This window comes from Rhopalosiphum maidis, chromosome 2 (assembly GCF_003676215.2).
Source record: "Rhopalosiphum maidis isolate BTI-1 chromosome 2, ASM367621v3, whole genome shotgun sequence".
Lineage (NCBI taxonomy): Eukaryota > Metazoa > Arthropoda > Insecta > Hemiptera > Aphididae > Rhopalosiphum > Rhopalosiphum maidis.
Genome location: NC_040878.1, coordinates 78,648,617 through 78,662,065, shown reverse-complemented (window position 1 = coordinate 78,662,065; position 13,449 = coordinate 78,648,617). Strand labels below are relative to the sequence as shown.

General features: G+C 28.5%; 2 protein-coding genes across 3 annotated transcripts; one reads left to right on the top strand and one right to left on the bottom strand.

The window, feature by feature from the left end:
- Positions 1-88: 88 nt before the first annotated feature.
- Positions 89-1,271, top strand: LOC113551780 (vacuolar-sorting protein SNF8). Its single transcript, XM_026954257.1, has 2 exons — positions 89-655; positions 780-1,271. The coding sequence occupies exons 1-2, from the start codon at positions 278-280 to the stop codon at positions 1,149-1,151; spliced, it is 750 nt and encodes a 249-aa protein (XP_026810058.1). The 5' UTR covers positions 89-277; the 3' UTR covers positions 1,152-1,271.
- Positions 1,272-3,026: 1,755 nt separating this feature from the next.
- LOC113551758 (signal peptide peptidase-like 3) lies at positions 3,027-11,495 on the bottom strand. Of its 2 annotated transcripts, none has more exons than XM_026954221.1 (12): positions 10,798-11,495; positions 7,415-7,466; positions 7,259-7,336; positions 7,081-7,184; positions 6,683-6,802; positions 4,785-4,863; positions 4,613-4,725; positions 4,244-4,395; positions 4,013-4,171; positions 3,818-3,933; positions 3,591-3,735; positions 3,027-3,501 (listed from the first exon to the last, which is right to left on the bottom strand). In XM_026954221.1, exons 2-12 carry the CDS (start codon positions 7,438-7,440, stop codon positions 3,433-3,435), a joined length of 1,161 nt encoding a protein of 386 aa, XP_026810022.1. In that variant the 5' UTR covers positions 7,441-7,466; positions 10,798-11,495; the 3' UTR covers positions 3,027-3,432. The 2 variants fall into 2 exon arrangements, with proteins under 2 accessions (XP_026810022.1, XP_026810023.1); XM_026954222.1 differs by having other exon boundaries at positions 7,096-7,184; positions 10,798-11,494.
- Positions 11,496-13,449: the final 1,954 nt, after the last annotated feature.

Here is a 13,449-nt window from a genome sequence, read left to right as displayed (position 1 = left end):
TCAGCCGCGTTGATAACGACTTATCGTCCGCATAGACCTTATAAGGTCTGGTCGTCCATCAAAAATCCGGAAAATCTACTATCAGTGATGTGACGATAACACAGAAAACAATAATAACAACACAGAATGACAGAATAAATAATAAAATAACAGAATTGCGATTATATTATTATTGAAATCTCGTAGGTGTTCTCGTTTAAGTTCATACGAGTCACGTAGACGTCTAAAGTTTATAGTTGAATTTTTTTTCTCATAAATTAAACACTATATCTTAAAAATGAGGCGGCGAGCCGGAGTCGGTGCCATTCAAAAACAAAAATTGGAACAAGAAAAGTACAAGGATAAAGGAACGGTGATTCAAGAGAATCAGTTTGAACAGATGACCAAACAAATGGAAGTGTTCCGCGGGAATCTGGAGGAATTTGCCACCAAGTACAAAAACGAAATCAAGAAAAACTCTCAGTTCAGGCGACAGTTTCAAGAAATGTGCGCGTCCATCGGTGTCGATCCGTTGGCCTCGGGTAAGGGCTTTTGGTCTGTCTTAGGCATCGGTGATTTTTATTACGAATTAGCCGTTCAAATTGTTGAAGTGTGCATGGCAACTAGTTACAAGAATGGTGGCATCATCGGGTTGGACGAACTTAGGGATCGTCTGGTGAGTACTTAGGATTTTTTGATATGTGATTTATTTTTGTTGTTGTTCTTTTTCGATTTGTCTATTAGTACCTACCCTTCTCAATCATATAAATCGCACTAAAACTGTGCTAACCAATTTTCAGATAAAAGCCAGGGGTCGCAACATACAACATCAAGATATTACAGTCGACGACCTGCTGAGTGCTGCCAAGAAACTAAAAATATTTGGTAATGGTTTTTGCATAATACCTGTCGGCAAAGGCCAGTACATGGTTCAATCTGTGCCTGGAGAACTAAGCATGGACCAGACGGCTGTGCTCAAACTGCTGTCATCGTCTGGCAGCCCCTGTGTCAGTCTCTCGTCTCTCAAACTACAACTCAAGTGGGAAGAAACGAGGGCCGTCAACGTTATCAGTCAAATGGTGATTGAAGGCCTGTGCTGGGTGGACAGTCAAAATGATGGCGAATTCTCTTATTGGTTCCCTAGCATGTTCAATGAATGCATAACGTCATGACGATATTCTATTTTAAAATTGTTTGTATATACCTATAATATTATGTTATTAATCAATTATTTTAAGAATATTGTTAGAGATTACTATTTAATGTTGTAAATAAATCGAATTTCACATTGACTTTGATTGTCACTAGGTTTTCATACAAAGACCCAGACAATTGACTGTTTCTCAAGCCTCGTACAACATATTTTGTTTTGTATGAGTAACACAGATTTTTAACCCTTAAATTGCCCACTGTAAATGCAAGATATATAATTTCCAATAATTATGGTATACATTCCTAGGGCTGTGAAAACAATTAAAAACCATTTTGATCATAATTTAACACCCTCTAACTCTTGTAACGTCATTCCTTTAAAGCATTATATCAATATGAGCTAGATATAACCAGGTCCATCCTAGGATTTCTTGATAATGTATCATTATTATAAATGAAAATAATATATTCAATTTCAGTAAAACATCACGTAAGTTTTATTAATATAATATAATATATCAGTGTAACAAAAAAAAAAAAAAAAACAAAAAAATTACTATAATAATGTACAAATTCGAAGTAACTGTGGGTCACAAGAGCGTTTAGTAGTCCTCATGAATGAGTAAAAAATTATAAACTATTTCTAGAATAAAACAATATTATCACATGTATTTTTCTTATTTATCATTAATTGTTTTGGCCTATGTCTGACATACATAATATTTATTGAATACAAAAACATAAAACAAAATGATAACCCAGTATTGGGTATCTATTATGAAGTATCTTCATTTGACGAGTAATATTATTATTAAATGTTGATTAGCATTAATAATAATATTATATTACCATAGGAATATATTTTATAGAAAAAAAAATTATAGTAAATATGTACGCTACCTTTTACTATAACAAAGTAATTACCTATTTCTTTTGAATCAAATGTTTTTGTTCATATTTTGTTTTTATGTAACAATAATATGATTTATACAATATGAACTTATTTATGAGTATTGTATGTATAGTAAACTTAATACAATAGGACAATTAATAATGTACTATAAAAACTATTCAACTTAAAACCAAATGATCATCAAGATGAGAGATAGATTAAAATACATAATACATACAATAATTACTATAATTACAAACAGAAAATAAATCAAATATATAAATATATATATATATATATATATATATATATATATATATAATATTTTCCGGGTGACGAGACTATAAAATTGGTAAATATTATGCTGTTAAAAACTACATATATGAATTTAGCTTCTCAAAATCAAATATAAGTTACAAATATATTTAGTGAGACATTATACTATAAATCTTAAAATAAATATGATATAATACAATGATTAGTAATTATAAACACATTTCAGATAATACGAGTTAGGTATTTTGCTCAATTATAAAAAATAATAATAATAATAATACTAAAGAAAAAAGAAAATAAATCAGTCTTAGGTAAACTTCTCGTCATTCATTTAGTTTGATAACAAATACTTGTCAAAAATTGAATTCATATCGTAAATATAAATCTCAAATCTAACAATATTTTAAACATACATAAGATTCCAGAAAACGATAATAGCTGCGTTAAATGTGCAAATGCAATGCCTAAATGGTAATGCAATTTAAATTAAATATTATGATTAGGAATTCATTAAATTCAGTTTTTATTCCATATTCTTCACAATAGAAAATACTATAAATAAAAAATTATGGTTGAAAAAGATCTGTATGAATCTTTAAATGTTATACTCAATGAAATATAATAAACAGATCTATGAGTTTACTGAAAAATCAAAATATTATGTATAATTTTCAATTTCAAGTATTGGATACTTAGAATAATAATAATAAGTGATTTATTTAAATGTTTTAATAATTGGCCAACTCTATCATCAAAAACTAACAAGACAAGTCCATCCTAATGAAAAGTTTATGTAGTATGAAAAAATTTAAATATATAAATATTATATTATGTATATTAGATCAGTAAATCATGTGTCATATAAATGGAAACTCACAGAAATGGAATTAAATGAACATCACAATCTTTCAATTGATAAAAAGACAAATTATTGTTGGAGAAGAAATAATTTGTAAAAGTATAAGTTGATTTTCAGAAAACATAAGATCATATATATATATTTTTTTTAATATCCCCTTAAGTAGAAAGGGCAAAATGTATGCAGATCTATTACACAAAATAATTAAAAGAGAAAATTGTACAAAAATGGTTCTAAAAATAAATATACATTATAATAGTAAATGCTACACAGACTATACGTCCATATGTTTGGAAGGCTGTTGTATTATAAATGGTTCACTCCACATTCTTCTTAAATCACCCTAAAAATTATTAAAAAAATATTAATTCATTTATTGTAATTTACCAAAAACAAAAGTTTACTCTTAATGTAAATAAGTATAAATATCACCTTTAAATAGGCCATGGTCAAAAGTGGTAATAGTGTAAATGGAACTAGATAAAGTAGGGCTGGTTGGGCTGCTTTAAAAATCTCAGAAGACACTGTAGCGGTAACTAGGCCCAGAAAGTATCCAATTAGTGAACAGTGGAAATAACTATAGAGAACAAAAAAAATTAACAATGCTATCTTATTGTTTTATACTGACATTACAGTTTTATAGTAAAATTATTCCTTGCCTTATTCTGCCTAGATGCCTTGGAGGAGGAACACCAGTTTCTCCGAAATGTAGAAGCTGAGATTTCTTATATGCATCATACCGCATCACAAAACACAGTAATAAACCAGGCATAACCTGCAATAGTAATCAACCAATATTGATAAGTTTTTTTTATAAAAATATATAACAAATAAAATATCAAAGAATAACTCACTATATCTCCAAGCCCAAGCATTGAAAACCGCCCATTATGAATACTGGGAAATACTAATTTTCCAGGAAGTGATAACCTTGGTGCTTCTTTGGCAACTCCGCCAATGTGTAACTTTCGGGCAACTACTCCAACAGGATTCTCTGCTGACCTTGTTGCCACCTATGTTAATAGAATATAATCAACGCAATAAGTATTTTAGCAACTTTTAACAATGGCATAAGTAATACTCACTTTGACCATAACGTTGGTGTTAAATATGTATGACGAGAAAAACACCCAGAAAACATCATAGATCAAAAGACCAGTCAACAGAAGAGTGGACACTTTAAGACTAGGAAGTCGGACAAAGGCAATAAATGCTACACAGAGTCCCATTCCCATTGCTACAAAAATTGAACAATAATTTCTTTAGTACTTACTACATTGAATAATCATTTTGAAAAGATTCTACAAATACATTAATACAAAAATAAGAATTGTATTTTTAATTAAAAAAAGTGTTATTTGAAGCAAATTTATACTCTTGAACTTCAATTTCAAATTATCATTAAGAGTTAGAAGAAATTTAAAATTAATTATTGTATACTATTTAGCACTTACCGTCCATTAACAGCCAATGTCCAGTCAGTACCCAGATACAAACTATAAACAATGCCATTGAAAAAGAAAGTAGCTCAGCAGTTGTAAAACGACCACATATACCAAAAGAGATCCTAAAAATTTTTTTAGTTTAAATTAAATAAAATAAGTGTGTTTTGAAAAGTAAATTTACTTGTTTCCGTCGGAGCAAGGATTAATTATATACTGACACATGGGCAGCAGAAGAAATGCCAATGCAACGGTAGCAATAACTGAAAACAATTAAGATAAATATATGTTCAAAAAATGATTTTCTATAACAGCAAAAAATAAGAGATAATAAGATATTTGTAGTGTTTAGTTGTATACTAATTGGCTTTTTTATTTTGTTCAAATTACAATTTGTTTTATTGTTCAAAGACAAAAAAATGTTATAAGTATTGGGAGTGATGATTTGTTGTATTTTATAACATCAACATATATTAACTTAGATATAAGTTTTTGTGTTTTATTTCCTCCAAAGGTATAATTTGATCATACAAGTCATTAATTACAAAATCTTAAGAAATGTACAAGTTATTAATTTTTTAGATTCTGAACGGAGTAATGAATGTATTGATTTTACAATGATGTGTTTTTTTTTTTTTTTTTTGTGTCTGTCATCACACATTTTGGAGTAGTAATAATGCTTCGATTTTTGATTTCAGCCCCTCTTTGAATAGAAAAATTCATCTAGTTGGTATTTTGGGGGGTCAAAAGTAAACAAATTCCAGTAGTTTTCAAAAGCGTCGAGAGAAACGGGAATTTGTACGCATAACCACTTTTCGACAAAATCGATTTTTTGATTTTGCTGTAACTCAAAAACAAATCATTGTAAATACTTGAAATTTTTACCAAATGTTTATATTATGGTTATATATTTACAATTAAATTTTCAAAATATTTTGACCTTTTTTAAGCTACTTATAGACAATTGAAATTTTCGACTTTTCCAAGTTTTTTTTCTTAAAATGCCGATAAAAAAATTTGGCTATCCAAAAAATTTTTAAAATTTAATACAAGGTTTATTTTAAGTTGTACTTATCGTAGTAAAAAAAAACAAAAATCGTTTGTCACAATTTTTGTTTATAAGCATTTGAAGTTTAAATATTTACGAAATATATCAAAATCGCAAAAATTTGCAAGAAATTTTAAGGTTGAAAATTCATAAAAATTTTTGATTTATATCTAAGGTTAAAAACCCAATACAAGATTATGCATAAGTTTTCCTTCAAGTAATTGTACAAAAAAATTCTAGCGTCAATATAGAAAAAATGTTATGAGCGTATGAAATGAATTTTTTTTCGAAATCATATAAAATAATGATATATTACAATTTAAATCTTATATAATATAATATATCCTACTAATTATCATTGACTGACAAATCATCTCTGTTCAGAATAGTTTTTTGTATACAATGATACCTATCATTGCATTCAAATTTAACACATCCATTATAGAGACCAGTGACCTACTCTCCATCTCTACTATACAGCAGAGTGATACCCACTTGCCCACTTTTTAGATTATCAATTGTATTTGTTTAAGTCACACCAAAATTAATTAGAATAATTGGAACATAAAAAATCAGCTATCATATACCAAACAGTAAAGGTAAACTTAAAGTAAACAATTTAAAAATGTTGTGAAAATCCAACTACCTATACACTTTACAACAAATTTAAATTGGTTTTTAAATTGATGCTTATAATCTCCTTAATAGTAGGTAGATAAAATAAAAATACCTACTAAGAAATCTGATATGTACAAGTTGCAATTTAGTATGTATGACATAATCAAATAATGAAATAACACATGATTACTGTACTTTCTATTTTTTATTTTCAATATATTATTATTATTAAAATGCTTTTAATAAGATTAAAAGTGAGTTAAATAATAATTAAAATTAAAATTTAGAAAATCGTAAAATCAAGTTATTACATAAGGTATATACTATATGCTATATACCTAGGTAATATAACATGATGCACTGAAATAGTGAAATCGAACATAATATTTACTTAATACAAGAAAATATCAGCTTACTTGCAGTGCATATCGCAAATAACATTTGCATAGAATCAAAGAAGAAAAACATGACTAATAGTGATATTGAAGCTCCCAGAGGCAAACACAAAGCTTGCATAGTATCCAGTGTTTGAACATCTAGGAATTAAAAAAAAAAACAATTTATTAATTAAGGGTATATATTAATGATATAAAAATTAATTTACAAAACAATACCATCAGTTTCTTTGCAGAGTCCAGAAAATTGTTCATAAGAAATTAAAATTATTGTATTCAAACAATAAAATAAGAAATAAAAAAAATATTACCTATAACTAATTTTAACAAATACAATAGTTTATGAAATATTTGTAAATATTTTATGGACACTCAATGTTGTAAAATACTGAAATGAAATTATTTTAAAGCATGTTAACCTTGTTTTCGCTTACTAATATCTGTTAAGCACACAGAGCTTCCATTGGAGCTCTTAGATTTTTCTTTTTCTCTTTCTCTAGCTTCTTGTTCCATATTTAAAGATCTGCAATGTATAAAATATAATAATAATAAATATATTGTAAACAAAGTTTGGAGGAAATATGTAGGTATATTAACCTGAAACTGCCATAAACAATTAACAGAATAGATATCAAAAATGTAGAGACCCGAGATGAATCCATTATTGTATATGCCCTGAAAAGAATTGTTTAATTTTATTTTATTATATTGGTATTTGTTTTTGATAAAATGATAAATAATAGTATATCTTACCATTGGTAATCTACTTGGGAAGACATTTTGGAATTCGCAATGAAATTATCTTCTGTAAATACAAATAAGAATTTTAAAATACAAATTAATCTTTTATAATTGTATAAAAATTAAAATATATACAAATAATAAATCAACCATTTCCAAACTGTAATCTGTGACACTCAAGAGACCCAATAATAATATTATTATTAAATTATTTACATTATCATGTTTAAAATGTATATAATTTGTTCAGCAGACAAAATAAGAATGTTTTTGTTTTATAGTTATTGACCCACCGCCACAATATATGCATATCTATTACTGTTTAGCACATTTATATTCTTGTCCTATATAATTTAGTTATTAAGTATTGAAAAGCGTTGTTTATGTTTTTGCATCTAGAAAGGTGCAAATCAAAATTTGGAAACTACTGACCATAAATATAATAAATATTAATTACTAATTAAACTAACTACATTAAAATATAGTGTTCCTTATGTAAATTTCTCTTTTATAATTTTTGTTAAAAAAAATATATACCTACCATATTACATAAAAATAATTTTGATTAAATTAATAATTTAAACTAAAACATATACATTATTATTTTGTTATTTTTATTTACAAATCTAACAAATAGAATGAGTTTGAAGAAATTTAACTTGAGTGCATTAAGTATAATACCTAATGTTATTAAATATATGTAGTTTTTTTTTTATTGTACAGTAACATCAGAACAAAACAGTTAATATAACATTGAAACCCTACTATAATGACATAAAAATAGAAAAAAAGTAATACTAAAATTAAATAGGCTAAAACAATATCATTATTTCATTACACATTTACACTACCTACTAACAAGAATCTAAGTCATATAGGTAGTTTTTTTGGGGGCTTACCACAAAGTAAAGAATATATGAGTTTACATAACATATCATAAAACAGGTATTGTATAGATAATTTTTTTTTTTAATATATTCATAAGTTAATAGAAAATGGAAACAGGAAAACTAAATGGGTTACATTTTAAGATTTTCAAGATTTATATTATTTTAAGTGAGTACTTTAAAATTCTTTTATAAAAATAATATAATAGAAGTAATATTTCAATGTAATTTTTAAAAATTAATAAGCATTCAAGATATAAATAACTCACTTACAACTTAAATATATAAATATAATTTTGTATAACTGCATAATAGTAATCAAGATTAACAATAATAATTAAGAAATTAATTAATAGTTATTCTCTCAGTTATTCTTTACTAGAGGTAGGCACTTATTTTAAAATAAAAACAATGTTAAGTAGGTTAATGTTTATTTGTGATAAAATTCTGAAATCTTACGTGTTTATAATTTATAAACACAATGTGATTAGTGAATAACGTAAGTAAAATTAACACAGACGATTAAGTTATTAAAAAACAAATTGTATTTAATTGTTTATTTTTATGAATTTAATACTTATCAACAATTAAGGAATATAAACCATATGTACCAACAACAATATAATATGTATATTGTTTATTCATATTATCTCTAAAATAATAGTTAAAATAAATATACAATATAGACATACAACTAACATGTAAATTATCTAATAAATTGTATTTTATTAGGTAGGTGTGTCAGTTTTTTATTTAATCAATTTTAATAGTTTATTTCCAATTTGATATTATATAACAAGTCTTCAACCAATGTCAAGAAATATGATTAAATTTTCACATAACAACAGTTGAGTATAGAATTGTTTCAGTACAAATAAAAACAAATATAATGTATTACCTAAATTTTAAATTTTTACAATATTACTTAAAAATAAATATACCTATTGCAGTATTGCTAGATGAATAAATACATACTAAAAAAAAAAATTTGTAAACCAAATAGTAAATAAGGATAATTGTGTTGGTATTAGGTATATAATTACAATAATAGTACAAATTGATCAACATTGTTAAGAATGCTTTTTTGTGTATAATGATTGGTTAAATAATTGTTTTAGGCTTTAGCAATAACAGATAAAAACTAATTCAGATTTTATAGGATTTTTAGATATTTAATTACTTATGATAAAATATCTCAAAATGTATATTAACTATTATAACATTTAAAAAATGTGTATAAATAGAGCTTATCAGGAAATATGTAGGTACAAAAACTAACAAACTAGGTACCTAATCAATTATTATTTTAATTTTGTATACCTAAAGGTAAAATGTTTAAATGGCAGTAGTATGGTTTCTAATAACATTATAACGTTTCGATATTGGTTTTAAAAGATATTATTGTACACAATACCAATTAAAAAATAAATAATTTATAGAAATATTACTTAACGGCTTACAAATATTTATTAGTTTTATTTCTAAGTTCTTAATTTAATTTGTTAATATTTTTGCCAATTTATCTTTTTTTTCCTGTTAAACCAACAACAGAGGAGGTTCTGTGTGAATAATACTACTCCTAAAAGTACTAAAGGTCCCAATTTACCTATATTTATATATTTTGAATAAAATAGTTTAAAAAACAAATAAATGACTTAGTTAAAAAAAAATGATAGGTTAGGAAAATAAATAGGTAGGTAATTAATGATTTTTCTGCTTGTTTTCAGTAATAGGTACATTCAATAATTTCAAATTAACTATACGTCTAAAAGAGAAAACAGTTAACACTTTAAAAGCTTTTAAAACTAAATACTACCAATAGATACTTATTGCAATTTTTATACTGAGATTATCAAAACCCATTTATTAATGAAAGTAGACTACAAATAATTACCTCACCGCGGGCATGATTGTTATTATTATTACTATTATTTTTTTTTTTTTTTTTTAATGGTATAGAGGCGAATGAATAACCATGATTGGTAGGTAACTAAAAAACTATAATAGAAAAGTGACCAATTTGCTTGTCAATCATGCAGAAAATAATAATTGGGTTGTTCAGTATTATATTTGGTACCTACATTTATAAATGTGCTAAAAGGAGACATTTATATACTTGGAGATGGTGCAAAGTGTAAAACAACATACACATAATCTGTGATTATTGCATTTGTGATATTAAGCTTTTGAGTTCAAAAATAAAATGTATACAATTTTCACTCCAACCACCAATGCGCCATGCGGTCGATGGCCATTTCCTGTAAAACCTTGTAGACTACTTTCAGAAACTCAGGACAAAAAAGTCGTCGACTAGTGACTAACTATTAAGACTTAAGGCTATTGTAGTTTATCGCAAACAACCCCGAGAATTTTTTTTAAAGTGAAACTTCTACTATCTCCCGGCAGTGCTTGGTCCTGCAGATTTGTAGGCATTAGCCGAATCCCGTCGCTACCGTACTACGATCGTTGTTTATCAGGTATTGTATTAATCAAACGTGAAACACTTACGCGCGGGGGAGTTCTATGGTCGGGCTATATTATTGTGATCGCGGAATGGTCAATGCGATTTGCGGTGGCTAAGACGTCGTCGGTCGGCGTCTGCTGTTCATCGATTTCCATCCCGTCACAAGTCTTCGGCGGCGGCGGCAAACGAACACGGACTTTGAAAAACTATACACGGGACAACGCGAATCGTCACGGTCTCTTCTCGCTCCGCACCACTAAATAACGACCCGACCGATGACACTCGGCACTCGGTATTCGCGTCCACCTGTCGTCACGACGAAGACCCGACGACGGAGAAGTCGCCCGAATACCGAATAACCGTTGCCGTACCGGTCATCACGCGCGCGGCCCGTTAGCCCGTCGTTCTCTTTATGTTTTCGCTGAAACCGAATGAATCGTAACGCGAAAACCGCTGGCGGGTTGGCGAAAATTATTTGCGTCACGAACTGCCGACCACACCGGACATTATGATAAAATATGTATTACGTCGTTAAATACTCGACGACGAGGGCTTCGGCAGCATATTATTGTTAAAATTATTAAACGTTAGTCGTTGGCGAGCAAATGACGGACGGTCGATCTTTTGTTGTTATTGTTCTACAGCGAGAGCTGATGCCGTGCGGCGTGCGTGCGTGCGGACGTAGATTTGGAACGCGGCCGCGGACACCACGACTACCACTGCAGCAGGAACAATGTAAAAAAATGTAAAACGATATAAGTATAAAATCGTGTACCGTAGTACGGGAGTCGGACGTACCCAACTAGAGCGGACAGCGGTAGTGGTGACTGTCGAGTGGTGGAGGCAGCGGTGTAGGAAGTCGGCGAGTGGTGAAGGTAGCGGTGACGTCGGAATGGCGAGTGGTGGAGGTAGTTGTGCCGCGGCGGAATGGTTGTCGACCGCGGTAATGGTCCTCGTCGGGCGGTGTGGAGTGGTAGACGGTGGTTATCGGAGTAGAGTCGCGATCAGCACCGTCCCGTCCGTGTCGTGGTCTACCCGGCGGCGATGCGGGGGAGTCGCAGAAGTGCGCGTGCGTTACAACGACGATGTTATCATAATATTATTATTGTGCATCGGGTTTAGTTCGGGAACCCGGTCGCCGGCAGATAGCGCGTCTTACGTTGTCCGCGAAAACCGAATCCTCGAGCACACGTCCTACCTACTTATGATTGGTACACCTACTCAGGAATAAGACTCGAAAATTGATTTTTTCTTTTTAAAGTTTTTTAAATTTTACTAAAAAAAAATACATCATGTTAAAATCTGTGTAATGTAATAAGTAAAAAGTTATAAGAAGTATAAAGGACTTGTGGTCTTGAGCAAAGGGAGTGTCCAGTGAGTACACCACTTTAGAATTATATTCTTATGAAAAATTGATTACCTACCTAAAATTTGTTATTAAAAAATATCTTATCAAATGATTCGTGTTAAAATTGATTTTAATTATAATACATTTTAGATAAATATTTTACAAAAAAAAACGGTTATTTATTCTTCTTTTAATTTGAAAAAATTACCTAAGATTAAAAAAAAAAACACTTTAAAATTGCAAAAATGAAAATGAAAATTAGTTTTACAGGCTTGTATGTTTTTGAAACAAATGTTTAGGTAAGAAAGCATTGTCTGAATTCCAAGACGTTCAAAAACAAAAATTAACATAAATAATAATACGTACTATTAAGACGTTAAGTAGTAATATTTAACACGAGATTAATGATTATAATATTATATACTTTATTTTCTATAAAACGAATTGATAATATATTTTTTCTACCAACACTGGACGGGCAACGGCCATAATATAGTAATATTAGGTATCTAATACTCATCTTAATCATCATAGATAAATTTTATTTTATTTTCATCATCATCATGAACGTTTTTGGACTTTCACTCATTGAGTTATCACATATTTTTAATCTATTTTTATGTATATAATAAATATTTCATATTATATGATATATCATTGTGGTATAAATATAAATAATATGACATAGTCTTTTTTAATTGAATATTCTTGAATTCTCCGAAACTGCAAGTATAGGTACTTCATTATTTTTATATTAGTAGCCACAATAATATTTTTGATTTTTTGAAATTATCTTATTCCAGTAATTGTATACGCTCTTGATAGTAACTAAGTGCTAAAAATTTCAGTTGTAAAACATTTTGAACTTTGTAAGTATATTGCTATTATTACCAAATTAAAATTTAATGTAAGCTGTGATCGAGTTATAATAATGTAAGATTATTGCATTTCGCTTATAGCATTATACAATATTATATTTTTATATATTATTGTTATTTGTCAGTAATTTAAAAAATAAAATTGTTGGTTTAAGGCGTTTCAACCGTCAGAAGTAACAAACTGAGAATACTCGATAAAATATTAAAGTCTATCCTGAACCCCCAGTTCACGAACGTTCAGGTCAACAATACACTTTCTATAAATATGAGAAATATGACATGTGTACGCGATTCTAGTTCCCTTTCCTATATTTTGTAAATGAGACTATTAGAGTTTAAATAAAAGTAATATGAAAGTAATTGCATGGGAATTAGTATGTGGAATAGTATACCAGTATAAGGGGTGGTGGTACTGGCACATAGCGATTTTTAAAATGTGTTACAAGACCAATCGTGGTTTTAATCGATAT